This window comes from Periophthalmus magnuspinnatus, chromosome 8, assembly GCF_009829125.3.
Source record: "Periophthalmus magnuspinnatus isolate fPerMag1 chromosome 8, fPerMag1.2.pri, whole genome shotgun sequence".
Classification (NCBI taxonomy): Eukaryota; Metazoa; Chordata; class Actinopteri; order Gobiiformes; family Gobiidae; genus Periophthalmus; species Periophthalmus magnuspinnatus.
Window position 1 is genome coordinate 7,051,111 of NC_047133.1, and position 24,386 is coordinate 7,075,496.

The window sequence follows — 24,386 nt, forward strand, 5'->3', positions numbered from 1 at the left end:
TAACACAGAAACGCTGAAACGTAAAACACAAAACGGGTTGAAAAAATATTAAAGGTCCTGTATTACACAAAACTGACTCTTGTGAGCTTTAAGCTGTTTTAATGCTCAAAAACATCTGGAGTTGTGTTTTGTTTCATTCACACATGTTTGAGTAACACTTTATTACGCTCTGTTCCACCTTGTGATGTCATGAAGTGGTAGTTTTCAAGTTAACAGCCCCTTTTACCTTTAATTTAGTGGAGATTGTCAAATCTAGGGCTGAAACCACCCAAATGATTACAGTGAAGGTGTGTGGAGTTTAGAAACACAGTGGAGCACTTCCTGTATTACCACATGACATCACAAGGTGGAACAGAGTGTTTTCTGTTTTAGGGAAGAACTCAGCCTAAATATGCAGGGTTTGTGTGTTAAACATGTGTGAATGAAAGAAAACACAACTCCAGGTCTGTTTGTGGTGAGAAAATAACTTCATAATACAGATCAGAGAACAGTGTGATATGGGCCCTTTAAAAAAAACTGAACAAAAGAGTTTTCCTCAGTTTGACGACTTGTTTGTACATTTAAACGGGGAGCACAATTTTCATTTTTCCAAATTATAAAAATATAATTATCTCTTTAAAATTTCCAAAAAATAACTTGAATTTTGAAAGTATCCAGGGAATTTTAAACCAGAGAAGTTTTTGTCCCAGTGCTGATACGAGAGGAAGGGCATCTGGCTTAAAACAACATACAGCAAATGAGTACGCCACATGACTGCAGGTTTGAAGCTCAGCACTGCATAAAATAACTGCAGAAAGTACAAGAATTATATTTTATTTAAATCTGGAAATGAGCAGTTTTGATTTTAAATCTTTTGAACTATATTTCTCCACTACGAGGTAATTTGCCTTAAAAATATGACCAAATTCACCCGATCCATCTTGATTTGAGCAGGTTTAACTAAATATTTTACCTTTGAAATGTAGAATATTTTAATAATTTTAACATATTTTTCTTGCGTTTCACTTTGGAAAAGAAATCCACCATTTAAAAATTAAAGCTTCTACTTGTAATCCAACTCATTTAACTCCAGTAGATTTTTGCGGTGTTCATACGTCCTTTTAAGTCGTAAATAGTGATCCATCCGTTTTCCTTCCCCAATCAGGTTTGAACATGTGTTTTTTGTTTGTATGAACTGAATCAAATCGCTGAAAAGTTGAAGTTGACAAAAGTTTGCAAGTGTCAGACAGAAAAACACTGAAGAACAGGGCTGAGCGACAGTGACACAAAACTCAAAAAAAAAAAAAAAAAAAAAAAAGAGCGGCCATTTTGAAACCTGTTTACACACCGTCTACGCTCTGGTCTCATCTGTAAGTGAGTGCTTTTGCCACGCCCCCTTTTTTGCCAAACAGCTCATGTCTTAAGTCCAGGCCATAGACTGTGTAAAAAAGTGGACAAAGTGAATGTGAGTGAGTGTGACGTCACCCACAGCGTTCAGCTTCAGTCAAATGAAGCTGATCGAGGGTAGAGCAGTTACAGGGGCCAATTTAGAGCCGAGTGCCATATTAGGAATTCCAACTGCGAGTATCATAGCAACCAAAGAGCCAATCCGGAGCGAGGCTGTAGAAGGAAACGCCCCTTACCGCCCACAACACTGGTTTAGCAGGGAGTCAATAAAGCCTTTTGCTAAAGCTAACAGGAGTGAGTTCGGGGTCAGATTTGTCTGTTATTAATGTTCTTATCTTGATTTAAGGACACAATGGTGAAATAAAAACAAGAGGATCATGTAGAGCGGGTTAATACAAACATATGCTCACTTCCTATTTAGAACACGGCGGTTAACAGGTTAGCTATGTCCACTTATATACACAGTCTACGGTGCACGACTTGAGTCAAAACAAAATCTCATTTCATTGCGCCTTAAAGATCAGAGTGGACCAAAGGTAAACCACATATAAAACTCCTGAAACACCACTCACATTAATATGACATGTTTTCACTCTTTTGCAGCGTTTTCTTTGGTCAGAAATCTTCCAACAAAAAGCATCTCTGTGGAAGTTCAAAATGGCCGCTCCGGTTAAAGACGAAACTTGGACACTGACACATGAGCGGTAAAATATAATTCTTTTTTCTTTTTTTGTAGTGTTGGGCCAAAATGTCACTTCAATTTATTCTCGCCCAGTTTGTTAAAGGGGTTTTAGGGCTACAGAAACAAAAAACACAACATTTAACGCGATGAAAACAGAGGAAGGCTCCAAAACGATCGTCTCAAACTTGTGTAAAAATAAATTCCAAATCGTTCATATTTTAAAAGCGTTTTTAAAAACCCTGAATTTTGAAATCTGTGCAGTTTTTAGTTTGATTTTTGGAGGAAAAAGATGTGACGTCAACAGGACTTTGAACACTATAAACCAAAATGACTTGAATTCGAAGTTTTGATTAGTGTCATTGGCCAAAACAGGATGAGTTTAAATAAAAATATATAATAATTCAATTGTGTTTAAAATTAATCTAAACTAGTTAAAGAGGAGGTATTTGATTCTGTGGGGTATTAAGTGCTAACACGTGACATACTTAGATCACCACGTTACCATTTGTTGTTTTGAAAATGCTATATTTCAACCAAAAACAACGTATTAACATGTTTTATAAGTTTCACTTTTGTTTTGAATGCTCCAAGTCTCCCCTCCCTTTGCTCTCTGTGCTAAGTCACCCCCCTTCAGAGCACTATCAACACAATCAGAGTACATCCCACTAATGAAACTACTGCACATCACATCAGGTTTGTCAAGCTGCTGTGTACAGTTTTGAATCATGTTTTTATATATTTATGGAGAGTTGTCGTGTGGGAGCATGGGTGATGTCGACTTGTGGGCGGAGCCTTGTACAGAATCTTACAGCAAACGTAAAGAGGGTTAGAATAGGGCCTGGGAGAGATCGCTAAACTACTCAAAGTAAAACCTCTTAAGGCATGTTTTTGATGAGGGAACAGCATCATAACATGGTAGAAAGTAAAAAAAAAAAAGTATAAATATTTGTATAATACCCCCTCTTTAAAAATACTCAAATCAGTTTAGTTTAAGAATTCAAGTCATTTTAACCAATCTAGTTTTTTTTTTTATAGTTTTTTTTTTTTTTGCAATCAACAGATATATTTGAGGACGTTTAAACCAGAAAATGGCGGCGGCAGAAGTGAAAGTGCTTTTGGTGCGTTCGGGATCCTGGTCTGGAGCTGGTGAAGGAGGTGAGCACTGCAAAAAAAAAACACCACAGGAGCAAAAACGACTCATTCAGAAATCTGAGTAGTTTTGACTTAAACTGAGTTAATCTAGAGCAAGTCCATTTTATTTGATTGTATTTCCAACCTGCCTACTTATATATTTTTTTTCATTTTGATGGTTTTATTCAGGGTGACAGTGGCTCAGGCGGTACAGCAGTTGTTCTATAACTGGAAGGTTTGTGGTTTGAAGCCAGCGACAGTGTGAATTTGAGTGACTAGAGAAGAATGGACGCAAATTGGCAGCCACCTCTCTCTCTGTCTGCCCCAGAGCGACAGTGGCTCAGGCGATAGTCACCCTAACCCTATAACTGAAAGGTCTGTAGTTTGAAGCCAGCTAGTGTGTGTGAATGCGTTTAAGTGATTACAGAAGAGTGAGCACAGCCATGTCTCTCTCAGTCTGCCCCAGGGCGACTGTGGCTTCAAATTATCCATAACAGAGGAGAAATGAATGATAATATAAATAGGGGACCAATTATTTTATATATTTCTATGTAAATCAGAATAAAGTCGCGATTCACAAGTTTAATCTGCCTTTATGTAAATACATTGTTTTGAGTACTTTTTCTGCATAAATAGTACTTTTTGCATGAGCTCCCCCTGCAGGTGTAGTGTTGTAAGTGCAGTTTGGGTCATATACACAGATATGGAATAATTTTGAGAGCTTTGGCCACACCCCCTTTTAGTCGACCAATCAATCGGCAGCACGTCTTTAGTCCAACAAAATTTTTTAGTCTGCCGCAGCACTAGAAGAAACTGGTCAAAACTACTCAAATCAAGTATAGTGAATTGAAGCCATTTAAACCCTGATAGTTTTTTTTTTGTTTTTTTTGTTTTTTGCAGTGCAGGTGGCCATGTTGTCGGAGCATTCCTTGTCGGTTCTCGTGGCCAGACTCGCCTCAGTGACGGGTTCCTCTGTGGGTTCCTCTTCCTCTTGAGGTTCCTCAGCCTCAGTTGAGCGTTCCTCTGCAGTTCTCGGTCCCACACAGACAGGGGATCTTGTTCTCCTCCAGGGGGAACTTATAGTCATACGTGATCTCTTCGTTGACGGCGATCGGCTGCTTCGAGTAGATTACGATCTTCTTCTGAGACTCGATGGTGATGACTTTGGCGTAACAGTTGGGCTGCAGACACAAACACAAAAGGTAAGTGTATATAGTGTAATATCATGTAAACATATAGAGGTTTATACTGACGGTGCAGCAGTGGTTAATGAAACGGGCCAGGTTTCCACACTTGGTGGCGTCGATGATGGTGTCGTGGTCGACCCTGAACAGGTAACTGCTGCCAATGCCCTGCTGCGCGTAACGCTTCTCTCGGTTATCAGCCACCATCTGAAACACATCAGATACATCAGAATACAGAGTCTGTACAAACACATCACCGGATTCTACAGGTTTAGAACAAACAATAAGAGGAGCTGTGCACCTGCACTATACAGAAGAACAATACTTATTCTTACAACAATAAAGATTTTGAATTTTTCCCCTTGATCTGTTTCCCCAGATACTAGGCATATTTTCAGTACAAATATAACTTTTACTCATAACAATCACAATGCAGATTTATTCTTAATTACAAAAACATTGGACATGATGTCCAAATTGTTTATGTAATCATTTAGATAATTGTCTTGAACCAAAACACCAATCAGAGAGCAGAACGAACCTCATGTCACGGTCTCATTTTTTCAAAGCTGGTTTAAACCTAAAAGGATTCTCTCATCTGATTTGAATAGTCACTACCTAAACCCCAGCACCTGCAGCCAATCATGAATCGGTGCTAGTGCAGCCTCTGCAGCTCAGACAGTGAAACCTTTTTTAAAATGTAAGAGCACAGGATACATACAGTTCCAGTCTCACCTGTCTGATGTCTACAGTGTGATACACTGATGTTCTGTTACAGTTTAACCCCTCGCTCACTGTCTGACATTTTCTCACCTGTCTGATGTTCTGTCCCACATACTCGATGACCATCTCGTCAGCAGCGATAGGCTCCATGGCAAACAGGCCCCACTCGTGGATCCGCGATCGCCCGAAACGCAGCTTCTTCTTCCTGAACTTGAGCTGGTTCAGTTTGAGCAGGTCCGAGTCCATGGTGGCCGGAGTCCCGATGACCGTCAGCAGGCGGCGCTGTTCTGAGCGTCGCTCTGACAGCACCCGATTTGTTCCCTGAGAAAAAAGAAAACAGTTTAACCTGAGAGACGAGACTTCAGTATACTACCAAAACAGCACAGACAGGTTCCAGAGTGGCTCTTTAAAGTGGCTGTGCCCGTGATTTAAGCAAAATGTTTACAGTACAGATATATTGTATAAGCAGCTCTTCAAGTTAAAATAAGTCCACTGTGTCCTGTCTACATCCGATAGCGAAAAGCAAAACCCTGCTCGTAAAGCGTAAAGGGGAGTGAGGAATAATTTTGGACCACTGCAAACTGTTTAAGTTGAACCAGTTCAGGTTTTTCAAACCGTACAGCACCTTTAATGCCCTGTTGTCTCTTACCGTGGTGTCGGTGTTCTCCACCTCCCTGATGACCTGCTCGGGCAGATCCAGGTCCAGGTACACGTCCTTCTCCGTTCTGCTGATGGCGTAGTATCCTTCGCTCCGAGCACATCCGGTCACGTGCTCCCGGAGCGTACTGTCCGGAGCCTTCTTCTTTCTCCGTGGCGTAGGGAGGTTCGTCAGTGCAGAGAAGGTTAAGGGCAAAATGGCCGACAGCTCACACACAGCAGACAGTCAAATGTGACACAAAAGTTTTACTAGTACAGTCCCCATATTCTGCTTAACTAAATTATGTGATTTTATAGAAAGACATGATTTTGTGCAAACCAAACGTATTTTAAAAAACATGTTCCACCAGGACTAAACCAAGACTAAACCAGGACTATTCTCAGTTTAAATGGGCTAAACCGGGATAACATGCTTGCTAGAGTAGTTCTAAGCAAGCAATAATGAGGACAGAAATGTGTTGTTTAAAATGGCTGTAAATCCAGTAAATATTTGAACTGTAGAGGTATCTGAAGGAGTTTGCGTACCAGTTTGAGAAACACCGGTGCAGAGCTGTGTCTATACAATGTTGGGGCCCCAGGCAGGACGGAGGCTGGAGGTCCCTCACTAGGACATTTTTAAGTGTTGATTTAAATGTTTTCTGATCTGTTATAGCTTTGTTTCCTCAACACAAACATACCTGGAGTCATGTTTTGTTTCATTCACATAAACCCTGAAAATTTAGGTTGAGTTCTTCTCTCAAACAGAAAACACTCTGTTCCACCTTGTGATGTCATGTGGTAAACAGGAAGTGCTCCACTGTGTCCATGCACCTTCACTAGAATCATTAGGATCATTTCAGCCGTGGAATCGTCAATTTCTACTGAACTAAAGGTAAAAGGAGCTGTTGACTTGAAAACTACCTCTTCATGACATCACAAGGTGGAACAGAGCATTTTGAGCTTCGGAGATGTAGACATAGACAAACTCTGGGTATGTTGAGAAGGTAACAACATTATAACATAGCTTAACGCTCACGAGAGTCCATTTTGCATAACATAGAACCTTTAAGGATATCAGTGTGTCCGACCCAGTGCGTGTCGTTGAGCCAGTCGGAGCCATGGTCGTCCTGAAGGAGCTTCTCGTAGGTTTTCCTGAGCAGTCCCAAATCTTCTCCGTCCAAACCGGAATTCCAAATGTCGTAGAGGATCGTCATCTGCTCAAACTCGCTGCGGTTCTCGAACTTGAGGGGGGCGGGGACAGGGGGACAGGGGAGGTCCGTGTGTTTGGAGATACCGGCGTCCTGGAGGAAGAGTCTCTCGCTCTTCCTCACCTCCTCTCCGCCTCTCCTCACCAGCTCCTCACCAGAGTCGGAAGAACTACTCAGCTCTCCGGACTCTAGCTCCTCCACATCCACGTCCTCCTCCAAATCTGAATCCTGAAAGAGAGAAGGGACACCCAGAACAATGAGGAAAAACACAGACTTCCAGGAATAAGGGGGAATAATATAATATCTGTAAAAAGTCAGATCAAGTTCATGATTCACAAGTTTAATCTCTTTATACATTGCTTCCTAGTACTTTTTCTGCATAAATAGTCGTTTTTGCATGAAACCCCTCTGTAGGTAAAGTCTTGTGAGTGCATTTTGGGTGAGGTAATAGTTTTGAGAGCTTTTGGCACACCCTTTTTAGTCGATCAATCGATCAATGAGAATTTCTTAATTGACAACTGCACTGGTAAAACTCATGTGTCTCAAACTGAAATCTAAACTGGATTCTAACCCATTATAACTCAGTATTTTAAAACTGTCCCTCACCTCTGGTTTCCTCTTGCGCTGCTTTTTGCTCTGAGGCTCTTTGCGTTTCTTCGTGTGCTCCACGTTCTCCTTGTCCCTCCGTCTCTTCCTGTTCCTCTCTTTCTCCTGTTCGAAGCCGCTCTTTCTTCCCTTCTTTTTGGCCTGCCCGTGACGCTCCTCCTCTGCCAAAATCTGCGCCGTGTAGTCGGCCACATCCCTCTCAGCATCTTCGATCACCTCTTCTGGCGCTTCCAACACTCCCGAAATCGTGTTCAGATCCGCAGGCAGCAACACCGACTCCTGTTTGGACGTTCTTCGCAGATAGGGGGCGGTGTGCGGAGGTTTGCAGTAGCTGTGCTCGATGAAAACCAGGACGCCTTCTGGAGACATGCTGACCGCCAATGCCTCGGGACAGTATGGATCCTCCATTTTGTGCTCCTCCGCTTCGTCTGATGTTTCGGTTTCCTCGGAATCTCCCGCATCTGGGTCCATTTTCAATGCCACATCAGCCAAAACGGACAAATCTGCCGTAGGCGTCGCGGCAAGCTGTAGCAGACTCGAAGCCCCTCTTAGCCGGCTCTCGTCCTCGTCCTCCTCCCGGAAAGGGTGGAGGTTTGATTGGCTTGTGGTGCGATGTCTTCCCTTACCTCGTTTGCTACTAGGAGGAAGAGGAGCTGGGACTTCTTCGTAGGCGAGCTTGCACATGGAAGCGTGATCCAGAGGTAAGTTTTGAACAGTTCTACAGACCATGATTGGAGGAGGAGTGATAATGGGGGATTTCGGAGAGTCTTTACTGCGTTTGTTTGGAGATTTTGCCGGAGGAGGAGAGATCGGGAGGCCTTTTTTATAATCTTCGTGTTCGTGTGCTGGGGGAAGGATGAGCGCGTTCCCAGATCCCGGTTTGGACGCGAATGGTAGAAGCTGGATTCCATGTGCGGGTTTTCCGGAGGTGACGGAGGAGGGCGTGTCCAGGGAGCGGGCTGGCGAAGGTGGGCACGGTTCGGGCACAGAGGTGGAAAGGGGTACGGCGGGAAGAGCTGGTTTGGGGTCGAAGTCGTCTGTGGAAAATGAGACGTTTTTCCTGCGTTTTTTGAGCGGAGGGACCAGGATAACGGGGGACGAGGGGCGAGGGAAGGGGGGAGAGGGAGGGCGTTTGGAGGCGGAGTCTGAAGTTGTGCTGGGCGGCTCGGGTTTGATCGGTCTGGCTTCACCTGAGCAATACAGACACCATTAAGTCATCTCAAACAGGCAAAAAGAAGGAGCTGTATTTGTCTAGTAAAAGTCATAAAAACACGGCAATGTTAGAGTTAAAATAATGTTGACTGGCAGCCATCAGATGCCCGGGTGGGATGGGGGGGGGGGGGGGTTGGTTTACGGAGCTCACCTGTTCGAACATCGAGACTGGTACCAACCAAGGCCATCTTACTCCTGAAAAGAAAAGTAGGTAAATAATAGTAACCTGTCAAATAGCACCTGCCAAGAAGCATGTCGGAGGGTTATTTTAACCTGTCTGAAGTACTGTACCTGTCTGCAGTGCTGTCCATGGTGGATTCGTCCATGGTGTCGGGGTCAGTGTCCAGGCGTTCTCCCTCCTCTTCGTCGCTCTCGGAGGAGGAGGAGCCAGAGGAGGAGCCGGAGGAAGAGGAGAGGCTCTCATCGTCACTGTCCGCACTGAGCGCCTCGTCTAGAGAGTTTATATTTATTTATTTTATGTCATATTTTACATCAGAACTGTCAGCTTCATTTATGAAATAAGGTTTTAAATACGAATAAGTTCATGTGTGACTCACCATCTGAGTCCTTCTCACTCTCCTCTTCATCCTAAAAAAAAAAACCCCAAAAAAGAGCATTACATCAGCACTGACCAAAAACTGCAGGAGCTTGTTCAACCTCAGACTTATATCATATGTCTTTTATTTTACTACTCTGGGGTATTAACTGTTAACTCCTAAAATATTTAGGTCACCATGTTACTTTTGATTGTTTTGAAAATGTTATATCCGCCCAAAACAATGTATTACCATGTTTTATAAGTTTCAGTTTTGACACTCTGAAGGGGGAGTGAGTGAGCACAGAGAGCAAAGGGAGACTCAGAGCACTATCACAACACAATTAACGTGCATCCTGCTAATGAAACTAGAGCACATCGCATCAGGTGTGTGAAGTTGTAGTGTACACTTTTACATCACGCTTTTGTACATTTATGGAGAATTGTCATATAGGAGCATGGGTGATGTGCTGTTAATCATAAGGAGGGTTAGAATAGAGCCAAGGAGAGATCGCTAGATTACACAAACATGCATGGATGACATATAAAACCACATTAGACATGTTTTTGATGAGGGGAACAAGCTTATAACATGGTAGAAAGCTTGAAAGCCAAGGAGTCAAGCCCCGTTTAATAATAAACATACACTGGTTTGAACTGGGGTTTAACTACAAACACTCCCAGTATAAGGCCAACACTGTACAGCCTGTACCACTTCGTGAATTACTAAAACTCAAACTGAAGTGATTTCAGATCATCGTCAATTACCGGCCCCTACAGTCCCACACAGACCTTGTCCTCGTCCGAGCCGTCTGACGTCTCCTCTCCTTCACTGTCCAGCTCCCATGGCTTCCTGTTCCTCGGCTTCTTTTTCCTGCGTTTGTTATCTCGCTCTGCGGCATGTCGCTCCTCTGCTCTCCTCCTCTCAACTAAAAACAACACACCAGGTTAGAGACAATATAATTCTATCTGATCACAAACTTTATTCTCGGCCTGTCACAGTAACCACAATATTGACTTAACGCTGAAACCATATATTTAGGGACTCAATATTTATCATGTATATTTTCTTTATAAAAGTTAAGATTGACGGTATTTTTGTTGCAGTTACATTTCAGCTGTAAAAAGCTGAATCAGTGACTTTCACAGCTAAATATTGACCCATAAAAGTACATTGTTATTTATATTTTGCAGCTCAGGCCAGTACGTTAGCAAAAGGTTTGACTGACAGTGTTGCTAAGCGCCTACTCTGTGCTAACCCAGGGGTGCAGGCGGGAAAGGGCGTTATCTTCAACAGCTTCGCTCCAGATTAGTGCTTTGGTTGCTGTGATATTCAAAATCGGATTTCCAAATACGGAACTTGGATGCAAATTGGCCCCTATAACTGCTCTCAGCCTCCATGATCTTCAATTGACTGGAGCTAAATGCTGTGGATGACGTCACACTCACTTAGTCCACTTCTTTATACAGCCTATGGTTGTGCTTCTAAATGTGTTCTCTTTACAGTCCTTTGTAAATTTCATCTACCAGCATCAAATAATAAAACAGGAAGTTACTGTGATCTTTGAGTTGATGCCATCGTGTACATCATTACAAACCGGTCCAGAAGAAAACACAAACCGAATGAGAATAAGTCTAACACTACAGAGTTTGTCCATACCTGGGTCTTCAGGAGGAGTCTGGGGTCTGGGCCGTTTCATGTCTCCCTCCTGCAGCTCCTGAGGCTCTTTCCTCTTCACCTGGAAAAAAAAAAAAACATTTTAAAGGAACTTTTTTCTATAATTTTTTTTCTATAATAAACATGTTCAACTCAAATATAACTTTTACTGATGACAATTATAATCCTGATTTATTCTTAATTACAAAAATATTGGACATACGGACCCATTATCCAATCACAAAGCAGAATGAGCCTCGCGTGACTCTCTCATTTGGGTTGCCAGTTTCAAAGCTGAAATCCAGTTGGCTTAAATGATCTAAAAGGTCACTACCTAAACCCTGGCACCTGCAGCCAATCATGACTCTGTGCTAGTGCAGCCTCTGCAGCTCAGTGAGTGAATTCTGGAGGTTCTTTCACATGAGGCCTGTCCATAAACTGAGAATGAGACACACCTGTATGTGTCTCTATCTGCAGGTCTAGGCTCTGGACACACAGGCTCAGATGGGATTGTTCCTTTTAAATTAAAAATAAACTGAATACACATGCCCTCCCCTCCTCCTGTATCCCCATCAGATGCCCTCCCTCTGTGTCAGATGTCCTCCCTTTACCTTGAACGAGGGCAGGCGCAGCGCCCCCCTCAGGCTGAAGCCCTCCACTCCTCCGCTCTTAGCCCAGTCCACGAGGCTCATGAGCGGCTCTCGGGGTCGGCTCAGCTTCTCCTCCTTCTTCTCTTCGTCGCGTAGAGCAGAGACGCCTCGAACCATCGTCTGGAACGGCTGTAACACGGAAGACCTCAGGGAATCAGTCGATGGAGCTCAACAATGACCGCACACCCCTGCTTCCTCAAGTAAAATTCCCATTCATTTTTCCTGTACTTTATAAAAACATTAAATTAAAAGATTGAAAATATTACGAACATTTTAAGACCAAAATGACGGGCCTGACATTTTGAGAGAGAGGAGTGATGGGTTTCTAATGTAAAGTGAGTTGGAGCCAGAGTCGATGGAGGTCACTTCCTACTTGGCACACAGCGGCTAGCAGGTTAGCCATGACCAGTTATCACCAGTCTATCACCAAACCCCTGCCCCTCTCACCTTGGCCTTGGTCTCCTTGCGTTCCCACCACTCGTCAAACGTGTTGAAGGCCACGTTCTCCACCATCTTCCTGTTCAGATCCCTCTGCATAATGTTCTTCATCTCCTGGATCAGAGAGGCCAGAACCAGCTGCACTGTGGCCTCGTGCGGGTTCTCAGCCAGAGGATGAGCGTCTTCTCCAGGCACGCCACGGTACTCTGACCCCTCGCCCGCACCGCCCTCCTGAGAGGCGGGCAGCACAGTGCCGTAGCCCGGGGGAGGCATGAAGGGGAAGTGTGGGGGGAGGGGGGGCCAGGAGTGAGGGGGCAGTCCATGAGGGGGGGGCACAGGAGGGGGAGGGAGCTGAGAGCTGTGAGGGTCCGGGTGGTATGGGTACGGCACGTGCGGAGGCATATATCTGTGACGAGGGAGAATAGCCAGTTATTCATTAATACTAACAAAGTGGAGGTAACATGTAAAGGCCCTGTAAATGGTAAAATATCCTGTTTTTACATAGTACTTTTCCACTTTCAAAGCGCTTTACATCAAGGAATCTCTAACCCATTCACACACAAACATTCATACACCAGTGTACACAGACACTGGGGTGAGGTGTCTTGCCCAAGGACCAATGACAGCATTCATCTGTGGGAGCTATAACGTAGTTAATGCTAAAATTCTTCTCCATGTTCTAGGTGTAGCAGGTCTATATTTTGGCACTTATACTTCATATATTTCTCATACCTGTGTTAAGGTCTCGTACTGAAGTGTTTTTTTACCTGTGGTCCTGGTCGTAGTGGGAGCTGCTGCCCTCCTGCTCCATGAAAGGGGGAGGGGGCATCGAGTGCAGGTGGTACGAGCTGTAATCCGCTGTAGCGCCCTCTCCTGGCCCCGGGGTCAGGCCTGAGACAGTAAAATACATACAAAAAATTTGAATTATTGCTTCATTTTTTCTGTTAATTGAAACTTTTGTCTGGTTTCTACTGTTCTTTTGTAAATACAATTTTAACCAGTTTAGAGGTAAAATATTGTGTAATCAAATAGAGAAATGCTTTATTTGTCTTTTGTAGTTTTGATTTAATTAACCTGTGTGGGTGTAATCAGACTCACAATAGTAATTAATTATATATATATTTTTTAATATATATTTAAAGTTAATGTGGTATTCAATATTTAATGTCAAAAACAGACTTTTAATAGGTTTCATTTAACACAAGAAATAGTCTAATTTCTCCCTCTAGTGTCTCTTATGTAATGGAACACTCTCATAAAGCAACTCAAAATAAAAAGTGTAATTCCCTTAAGTGAATTTAAATCTGACCTGGTGTGGCGCTCGAGGCCGCCACCCTCATCTGGTGCAGTCGACTCAACATGTGCGTCTGCATCTGGAAGGACATGGGCGCCCCTCCGCTGTACTGGCTCATCAGCTCCATGGACGAGGCGTAGTCGTACAGGTGAGGGGGCGGCATGGGAGGCGGATACTCAGGATGCAGCTCCATGTGGGCGAGGGGGGGGATACCCGGGGGAGGAGGAGGCTGGAGCGAGTACCCGGGCGGAGGGGGCGGGGGCAGGTGGGGCGGGTAGGAGGGCATGGGCGGGTGCATGGAGCCAGAGTAGTGCTGGGAGGAGGAGGAGTCGGGAGGAGGGGAAGAGGAGCCGTCTGTGGGGTGGACGGTCTGAGAGGCGGAGCTTGGCTGGGCAGAGGAGGGGGAGGAGCCAGGGGGCGGAGCTGTGTGCGGCGTGGAGATGGAGGTTGTCTCGCCCTCCTCTTCGTCTGAGATCTCCATGTCTTCACCGGACGAGTGAGGGGACGGCTGCAGGACGGAGCAGAAGGAGAGGGATAGAAGGCTTTTAGACAAACCAGATACAGGTTTATTTTTTATAAATATTTTAAAAGTATACATGTTCAAGATCTGGTTAATGTGCCACAGTAAAAGGTTATCATTCATAACTTATTTACCAGGACACTTATTTACAAGTGTCCTGGTTTTAGATTTGGTTCAATGACTGAGGTATGCACATAAATCTCCACATATTACCAAAGCAGAAACAACAATTTGTAAGAACTGTTTTCTCTTTAAGTCCGAGTCCCTGGTCCAAGTCTCCAGCTCAGTCTCTGGTCCCCTCACATTCACACATCAGCAGCACATAGTGGCATGTTGTACCTGGCTCTGTCCATTGTATGGAGGCGTGTGGGCTCCGCTCCGAGGGAGAGAGTCGACTGCAGTTGCCTGAGAGCTGTCCTCCTCTGGGGCTGTGGACCCGGGAAGAGAGGCCTAGAGGCACAGAAGACTAAATAAGACTTTTTATGTGAGGGACTTATGTGAATTAAAACCTTTTTGTTCTATTTAATCCCATCAATGGTTCCCTTCACACAGAGACATACATTAGTTCAGTATGTGTTGAGTGCATGTGAACATGACTGAAAGGTTTTTATTCTTCACTTTTCTCTTCTAATGTAAATTTTATGATGATAATTTGTGATTATTTATGTATTGATTTGCTGTATTGTGATTTTAATGTCTTTCTTATTCTGTAAAGCACTTTGAATTACTTTATGTACAATTTGTGCTGTACAAATGAACTTGCTTTGTCCTGCGTATGTGACAAATGTGAAATAACTGAATAGAATAACTCCCATGAAATGCGGAAATATCACATTTAAAATTTACATTGTATTTTTATTTTTAATAATAATAATTTATTTTTTGTAAACAAATGCCAAAACAAGGCCTAAGTTACACAATAGTTCTAATTTGACCTATACTAATACATTGCATCACTGTAATTTTGTTAAATCAAAGTTTAAACTATCAGAAAAACATGTTCCTTTTATTTTGGATGGAATTAATGACAGTGATGACATAAGTAAAGGGAAGTAGCGCTGGGGAAACTCAGCGTTACTTCCTGTATTTTTGCACTTTTCTCTACTTTCCTTCACAAACTGCCTATTTTACTGTAAAACTGTAATAAATATATAGCAAAGGTCCTATCCCACCAAACCAAGTCAGAATTAGAAAAATATATTAATCCGTCAAAAGCACTTTAAAGTTAAGCCCTGGTGACCTCTATAATCCCAAATAAAAATAGAACAGATAAAAGTATTTGTACCTGGTTCTCCTCTGGGGGTGGGGCAGGCTCTGGGTGTGAAGAGGAGGAGGGGGGCATGGCTGTCTGTAGCACATTCGGACTCTTCCTCCCCTCTCCTCCTCCTCCCTTCCCTCTCTTCCTCCCCCTCTCTCCTCTCCTCCGCTCCTTTTCTCCTCCCTCTCCTCCTTGGCTCTGCTCCCCCTCTCCGACCTTCCGCTCCCCGTCTCTCCTCTGTCCATCCTCGTCTTCCTCGTCCGACGCCAAAAACGAAAACTTGGCCTTCTGTTCCTTTAAGAGCATTTCGATTCGAGAGTCCAGGCTGCTGCTGTGGTAGACGAACGGCAGGCTCTCATTGGTTGAATCGGGCTCGGGGGAGGAGTCTCGTGGGCGCGGCGGAGAGCTTGCAAGCAGAGGTAGAGGGAGGGAGGTGGAGGTCGGTGATGTGGCGGAGGACGAGATGGCGGGAGGGGGTGGAGTCTTGTTGAGGGGTGGAGTTTTGGGCGGAATGGGCGGAGTGCTGGGTCTGCGTTTGGGTTTGGTCCACTGCTCCTTGGGGCTCTCCTGGACCTGGGGGGTGACAAGATTATTCAGTTAATCGATAATTCAAGACACAAAATAATCTTAAAGAATTCAGTAATCGTGAGTAGGACTAGAGATCGACCGAGATGGGTTTTGTCAGATTGTTTAGAATCCAGAGGAACCGATGGCTGATAAACTCTGCTAATAGTTTTAAGACGATGTATAGAGAAGTTTAAGACATAAGTGCTCAAGTCGTACCTGGACTTGTGTGAAATCTAGCGACTCTGCGACCGCTGCGGCAATGACAGAAGCGGGTGGGAGGGGTGGAGGAGGAGGGGGCGGAGCTGGTGGGTTTTGAGGCAGCGCATGGTGATGGTCCTTTTCAGCGGTGGAGGAGGGTGGAGGAGCAGGGGCGACTCTCTCTGTGCACTGCCCCAGCCTGGAGTCCTGCGTTGGAGTGGAGTCTTTGTAGGCGGAGGGCGGGGGAGACAGGCTGTTGGAGGAGGAGCGGTGAGAGTTGTAACGCGGGTCATTGTTGGAGTATTCGCTATCTCGCTCGCGGTCACGGTCCCTATCATGGCTGCTCCGCCTTCGCCCGCCACCACTGCTGTGGTTGTGCGAGTGGTGGTGGTTACGGTGGTGCCGTCCGTGGTCCCCCGATCTGGACCCGGTACTGTCCCTCCTACTGTATCCTCGCTCCTCCCGATGATGATGCGAATGGTGCGAGTATTTCGAAGAGGACGAGGAGTTTGAGTCCTGGTGGTGATACGACGATCTCCGCGAGCTAACACTTCCGGGAGCTCCGTACCTCCCCTCCCTCTCCCGGTCCTGCTCATACTGGTGTGGAGGAGGGGGCATCCCGGAGTGATGGGACATATGCGGCCCACTCATGTTGGGGTACGGAGGCGGGTAGCAGGGCGGTTCGTTGGGGCGGTACCCAGAGGTCGGGGGATAGATGGGGCGGCCGCGGTAATGCACAGATGAGTCCTGAAGGTCGTCGGGGTAGCGTGAGACTTTGTACCCGCCCACGGTGGAGGAGACGGCGGATGAGGAGGAGGAAGAGGGGAGCATGTCCTGTGGAGGGTATCCAGAGCTGGAGCTGTAGTTGCTGTGTCTAAAACAAGAGGAGAAAGAGCAGAACATATTTACTGAGAATGTTAAACTACAGTGTGATTATCACTGAGAGATCTATAGTAAACAGTATTTCCTTTTTCCTATTAAGGTTTAACACCTCACTGTTGTAAAACTGTAAATAAAGATGTTAATATGTTATGAGGGTACTATATTTTTAAATACAATAAGAAGAGTTATTCTTGTGTATTGGTTCTGTCAATCTAAACCAAGTAAAGGTAAATTTACTGTAGGAAAAAAACACTGGCAGAACTAGCAGCCTCCAAGTGTGACTTGTTTTAATCATTTTAATTTGTAGCATTCAAAAAACTAAACTAAAACTAATATATAGTTATAAAACTAGTTAACAACTACAACTGTAGTTATTAACTATAGTTTATAACTTTAGTTCTATTTCACCTTTACTGACCACCAGAGGGCATTGCTGAAAGCGCAGAATGATTCCCAAGAGTGATTCCCAAGAATGATTCCCAAGAATGATTCCCAAGAATGATTCCCAAGAATGATTCCCAAGAATGATTCCCAAGAATGATTCCCAAGAATGATTCCCAAGAATGATTCAGCACCGCACTCTGGTGATCAGTCAGGATGAAATGGAACAGTTAATATGTCAGACCTGTTCTCAGCGTATCCTGAGTCTTGAGAAAATGGCGTCCCGGAACGTGAGCTGTGCGGCGTTCCTGTTCTGCCCTGAGACGAAGAGGCGGAGCCGGGCGTGTCCAGACGAGGCTCGCTGAAGCCTGGGTCAGAGGGTGGTGCCGGTGGCAAGTTTCCTGCCGTGAGCGCCTGGACTCCAGCGGCTAACACAGCGAGTTCACTGGACAGACGCCGTCGGATCTCTGAGGACTGAACAAAGACACACCAGGAGGGGGCGTGAGTGAGTTAAGATTTGAATACACAATAAATTTAAAAGTAGTTCCTTACTGACCACCAGAGGGCAGTGCTGAAAGCTCTGAATGACTCTTCTACAGTTACAATTTAGTACTTTCAGCACCGCCCTCTCCACATAACCATGGTTTGAATCTAATAGTTTCTACTGACCGTGTCAGGCTGCGTCTGAGCCGGCGCTGGGGGCTGGACTCTCGTTTGGTCGCTGAGCGCTTTTCCTCCGAGCGGCACCGTCTGAGGAGTATACGACCCATTCACGATCAGGTCGTAGTACTTCTGCCTTTGCTGGCCTGGAGGAGAAGGGAAAATAAAATATAGTAACTAAATAGGAATGTAACAATCTCTGCAAACTCAGTTCACAATAAGGAACTGGGGCTGCAACAATTTTCGTCCTTGACAGCAACTATTGTTCTGGTTTGTCGAGTCAAACGATTATTTCTATCAGGGAATTTACTTGGAGTCAGTAGCTCACACAGTACAATATAAAAACATTGTACATTGAGATGTGATAAACTACACTATAAAAATGTATTTAAAGTGTATTATTGTATCATCACAAATTCTTCACTCATTTTTTAAATTTTGATTTAATGCTCACACCATCTGAGATAAAATGTCTTTTGTGATAAATGTCTTTGAACACACGTCGCAAAATCATTTATCACAGAGTACAGATAATGATTAGGATTACAATAATAGTTACTGTAATAGACTTGCCAGTATTATCCTTTGCAGCCGCAGTGTGATATCCATTTGCACTGACATCACACTGGGGGTGTCCTACATGTACGGTGGGGCAAAAAAACATTTAGTCAGCCACTAAATGTGCAAGTTCTCCTACTTAAAAAGATGAGAGATGCAGAATGGGGGGAAGGAATCGAGGAAATCACATTGTAGGTTTTTTTTATGAATTATTTGGTAAATTCCTAAGTAAAATAATTCTGAGAGATTTCTGACTCTCACAGACCTGTAAGTTCTTCTTTAAGAGGCTTCTCTGTCCTCCACTTGTTACCTGTATTAATGGCACCTGTTTTAACTCGTTATCAGTATAAAAGACATCTGTCCACATCCTCAAACAGTCAGACTCCAAACTCCACTATGGCCAAAACCAAAGAGCTGTCAAAGGACACCAGAAACAAAATTGTTGACCTTGACCAGGTTGGGAAGACTGAATCTGCAATAGGTATGCAGCTTGGTGTGAAGAAATCAACTGTGGGAGCAATTATTAGAAAATGGAAGACATATAAGAGCACTAATAATCTCCCTCGATCTGGGGCTCCACGCATGATTTCACCTCGTGGGGTCAAAATAATCACAAGAACGGTGAGCAAAAATCCCAAAACCACACGGGGGGACCTAGTCAATGACCTGCAGAGAGCTGGGACCAAAGTAACAAAGGCTACCATCAGTAACACACTACGCCGCCAGGGACTCAAATCCTGCAGTACATGTTGAGTGAAAACCTCCTTCCATCAGCAAGGACATTGAAACATCCATCCATTTTCTTTCGCTTATCCGGGGCCGGGTCGCGGGGGCAGCAGTCTAAGCAGGGACTCCCAAGACTTCCCTCACCCCAGACACGTCCTCCAGCTCCTCCGGTGGGACCCCAAGGTGTTCCCAGGCCAGCCGAGCCGTGTCCTGGGTCTTCCCCGGGGCCTCCTCCCGGTGGGACATGCCCAGAACACCTCCCTAGGGAGGCGTCCAGGAGGCATCCTGAGCAGATGCCCGAGCCACCTCAACCTCGACGTGTAGGAGCAGCGGCTCTACTCCGAGCTCCTCCCGTGTGACCAAGCTCCTCACCCTATCCCTAAGGGTGCGCCCGGCCACCCTGCGGAGGAAACCCGCAGGGTGGCCGGGCGCACATTGAAACATGCCTGGATCTTTCAGCATGACAATGATCTCAAACGCACTACCCAGGCAACAAAGAAGTGGCTTCGTAAGAAGCATTTCAAGGTCCTGGAGTGGCCTAGCCAGTCTCCAGATCTCAACCCCATAGAAAATCTTTGGAGGGAGTTGAAAGTCCATTTTGCCCAGCGACAGCCCCAAAACATCACTGCTCTAGAGGAGATCTGCAGGAGGAATGGGCCAAACTACCAGCAAGAGTGTGTGAAAAATTTGTGGAGACTTAGAGAAAACGTTTGACCTCTGTCATTGCCAACAAAGGATATATAACAAAGTATTGAGATGAACTTTTGTTATTGACCAAATACTTATTTTCCACTATAATTTGTAAATAAATACATAAAATCAAACAATGTGATTTTCTGGATTTATTTTTCCTCATTTTGTCTCTCATAGTTGAATTGTACCTATGATGAAAACAGGCATCTCTCATCTTTTTAAGTGGGAGAACTTGCACAATTGGTGACTGACTAAATACTTTTTGCCCCACTGTATGTCTATATTTCTAGATGGTAGAATGTTCAGCAGTTACTATGGAGATTGTCTGAAAACTCAAATGACACAAAATGGACTTAAACAACACAATTTCAGGAGCTTGTGGTCAATATAAGCGTTCATGGTCCTGTTTAGAAGTTTGCCTTTCAAAAAAAAGTGACAGTGACTAACTGAAAAACTTATTAGCCAATAGTAGCTACCTTGTCACTGTAATTTTATGTGTGAGAGACTTGTTTAACAGGTTGTAGTTACAGCCAAGTCAGTTCTTTAGTCATACTGTTTAAAATAAACTCAGATTTAAGTTTAACAAAGCTTCAGACAGAGCAGTGCCCACTGTTAACACCACATCCCCAGGAAATGTTGATGACATCAGCTGCAAAGTATCACTAGTCTGATAAAGCTTAATTCATTTAATCGATTACAGAACCTGCCCATTTACACAGAACACATCTCTGTACCTTTGATATCAAGCTGAGCGTGGATGAGGTTTCCCATCACAGTGGTGTTGTGCAGATGTTTGACTGTGTCTTTGGCTCCTCTGGTGCTCGTGAACAGGACTCGGGCCAGACCTAGATGTTTCCTCGTCTTTGGGTGGAATAGGATCTCCATCTCCTCTACCTCCCCGAACTTTGCGCACATCTCCGCCAAAAACGGCTCCTTTATGTTATCATTGAGTCGAGCAAATGTCACCTCTTTGAGCGGAATTGGCCCCACGTAAAACTCATCCAGCTACAAGAGAAAACACAATTATTAGTTCTCCGCTGCATCATCTGCTCTGCCTTAGCCATCTGACCCTCTCCTCTGCATTCTCTGCTCCATCTGACTGTCTCGTCCACACCTAGCCCCCAGCATCTATATATTCACTGTCCCTCCTCTGTACCATATATTCGCTCTCCCTCCCCTGTCCCTCCTCTGTACCATACATTGTATATACTGTACTTGCCTTAAACTTTGGCACTGGGAGGGACATCTCTTTACATCTAGACCAAAGTCTTCGAGGCCTGGGGTCCCGCAGGTCTCCCACAGGAGGGAACCCAGAATCCTGCGGAAATAAACAAAAACGCATGCATTACAAGTGTCACAATACTAAAATTTAAAACTATTTTGATTCTAAGGAACAGACTCGACACTCAATAACGATTTCTTATAATAAAAAACACTGTTTCTTTAGACAATAGAATGTGACTTTCAACATTAAATGGTAGTATTTTCTTTTATAATCCAATGTGGCCTTATATCTGTGTAATTCCTCTGTTCCAGGTACGTTCCATAGTGGTCCATGGCTGTATACTAGTCTATGTGGTGTGTGCTTACTCTGATTGTTGTGTTCTGTGCTTGTTCTGATACAGCTCAAGATCATTTTAAAGCAATTCAGAAAAGGTTCATTTCTGTCCTGTGAATGGGACTGCTCCAATGAGTATCTAGTTTTAGTATTGATAAGTATAAGATTTTCAATCATTTTGACAACCCTATGGTAAATGGTCACATTTTTATATAGCTCTATTCCACCTTCAAGGCTCAAAGTGCTTCACATTAAGGAACTACTCACCCAGTTACAAATTCATACACGAGTGTACAGACACTGGCGGGCAAGGTGGGTTAAGTGTCTTGGATAATGACAGGGAGCTGGATTTGAACCACCAACTTCTGGATCAGTGGACAAACACTATCAACTTACATACGTGAAGTAATTTCACCCCCATGGTCTCACAATAAGACATATAGTTAACTAACAAAATGGCAGAAAGATTCACATCAATCAAATGAATATAACCACCGACAGTTTTAAAAAGTTATAGTTGTAATTAGAGAAATGTCAACCTTAAACCAGGACAGTAAATCCGCAATCGGACAGTTAAAGAACAATTTCCACCTGAGAATTCTGACCTGTCTCCAGCTCAGTTTAAAGGGCCCATATTATAATGTTTCCTCATTACAAACATACCTGGAGTTGTGTTTTCACACAACTTGATTCACACATGTTTAAAACACAAACCCTCCATATTTAAGCTAAGTTCTTCTCTCAAACAGAAAACACTACTTCACTAGAATCATCTGGCCAATTTCATCTCTGGAATTGCCAATCTTTACTGAACTAAAGGTGAAAGATAGCGTAGCTGTTCACTTGAAAACTACCGCTTCAGGACATCACAAGGAAGAACAGAGCAATTTGAGCTTTGGAGATGTAGACAGACTAATAGCAAAGGGTTACTCAAATGTGTGAATGAAACAAAACATTGCTCCAGGTATGTTTTTCAGCATTATAACATGAATAAAAGCTCACAAGAGTCAATTTTGGGTAATATAGGACCTTTAAACTATGGGATTCATCAATGATGCGATGTCATATAAACAAAACCCACTGCCTGGTTGGCTCATTAAAATTGAGCCCAGGTTATAGATTCATGCAGAGACTGGACTCACCGGGACACTGAAGTGAACTCCATCGTATCTGTAGATTTTCTGTGTAACGCGGCGAGTGGCTGGATCCTGTACAAGTTTGTAACTTTTCCACTGCAAACTCACGGCTTTCTGGGTGTCAGCCCCAGTATCGGGATCCATCCTACAACTGCAGAGGACAGATACAACTTAAGTAAACTCAGGTAAATACTGTTTTAAAGCCTAGCAACAAAATATATTACTAATTTACATCATGTAAAAAGGCTGAATAAATGACAACAAGAAAATGAAGGTATAGGTCACATTTTAGCAGAAAAGCACCAAATTCAGATAATCCAGTCGGGTTTTGAAATTAAGATGTGTCATTCAAAATGCAGCCAATGGTATGAAAAATGCTTGTGATCCCAATAACCCAGTCATTTTTTTTTATAAAAGGCTGCATGAAGCGCGGTAAATTAGTCGAAAGCTTAAAGCATAAATACACAAACTTCACAGGCCTGTGACTGAACCGTTAAGAGAGATAAATAAAGATAAATAACTAAATGATCGTTCATGTGGGATTCTACAGCAGGGGGGTGTGTCCGCGCGGCCGTCAGACTGAACTGATCCATGTTCATCTTCCTCGCTTCAGTTTATATCCCAGTGCAAACTATAATACATTTTAAAATAAATTCTATAAGCGAAACACAATCGGTTGTTGAGTTTTATCTCCCGGACACTACAGCCGCCCGGGAGTTTATTACATAAGAATACATGAACCAGGGAAGCGCCTCAGTCTGCGGGTTTAAACCATAAGTCTGCAAATAACGACAAAGTCAAAGGTTTAGTTTAAGCCCCGGTAAAGGCTCCAGGGGGGACAGAGGAGACCGAGGAGACAGAAGAGGCTGAGGAGGAGAGCGGGACTCTGAGCGGCCGCTGTCAAAACAATGAGCCTGTTACGTCACAGCGTTAGTTTGTTAGCATGTGGATGGTTAGCATCGGCTAATGTACAACAAACACAGATAAACATGAGACACTAGCGTCCACAGACACACTTTCTGTTCCGGACACACACGAACACAAACCCGGTAGACCGAAGCACGAGCAGTGTCCAGTGAATAAAAGTATAAACGCGGTTTCCTCTCCGGGAGGACGAGTTGTGGTCGGCTAACGCTAGCTAGCGGCTGCCCTAAGATGATGTTAAATAAAAGTGTGCATTCACAGCGCACTTCTCACGGTGTAAACACTTTCTCTATCCGTACACACGAGTTCCAGGTGCCTGTCCAGAGCCCGGACTGACCCGCGGGACGTCCCACTTCACGGCGACCTCCTGCCCGCTCTCTGAAGCACCAGGCCCGGGCACAGCTCTAAGCGGCCCGAGCGGAGCAGGACGAACCACAAAAACACTGCGCCCTGACCACGAACCCCGCCGCTCCGAGAGCCGCACGGAAGGACCCACGGAGCTACAGCCGAGCACGCCCCATTCCGACATCCCCCGGCCCCGGACCAGAGCCACTCACGCTGTATTTTCCGTGTTTTTGCTAAAAGAGTGGAAATGTTGAGAGCGCCGCCATCGCGACACGAACCTGAAAGCGTCACGTCTTTGCGCGCTGCGAGACTCCGCGGCACTTTCACCGGAACATGACAAAAACTCTGTACAAACAGCGACACGGGGCTAAAATAAAACCGTAATAATATTTTTACATTTCCTTTAATAGTCATACATATATTTACTGTTTAAATTGAGTAAATTATGAGGGAGTTACGAATCTGTGAGTTACATTTTAACAGATCTAATCTTACAGCGACGCAATAAAGCGCCCTCTAGAGGATTTTAATGTAACACACAAACTTTGAGATGCGTAAAAACAATACTAAAATATTTATCCATTAAAACATTTCAAAAATATGTGCAGACATGGACTATTATTAGTGTTAAGAATATA

At 44.2% G+C, this 24,386-nt stretch overlaps 1 protein-coding gene across 1 annotated transcript; it reads right to left on the reverse strand.

The window, feature by feature from the left end:
• Positions 1–583: 583 nt before the first annotated feature.
• Positions 584–24,028, reverse strand: setd1a (SET domain containing 1A, histone lysine methyltransferase). Its single transcript, XM_055223869.1, has 24 exons — positions 23,961–24,028; positions 22,486–22,630; positions 21,005–21,103; positions 20,520–20,790; positions 17,818–17,954; positions 17,393–17,622; positions 15,904–16,759; positions 15,148–15,693; positions 14,202–14,312; positions 13,358–13,850; positions 12,816–12,939; positions 12,058–12,454; positions 11,572–11,739; positions 10,964–11,042; positions 10,096–10,232; positions 9,326–9,356; positions 9,060–9,219; positions 8,920–8,963; positions 7,557–8,746; positions 6,818–7,178; positions 5,756–5,937; positions 5,197–5,427; positions 4,453–4,590; positions 584–4,380 (listed from the first exon to the last, which is right to left on the reverse strand). Exons 2-24 carry the CDS (start codon positions 22,621–22,623, stop codon positions 4,207–4,209), a joined length of 6,297 nt encoding a protein of 2,098 aa, XP_055079844.1. The 5' UTR covers positions 22,624–22,630; positions 23,961–24,028; the 3' UTR covers positions 584–4,206.
• Between the last annotated feature and the right edge of the window lie 358 nt (positions 24,029–24,386).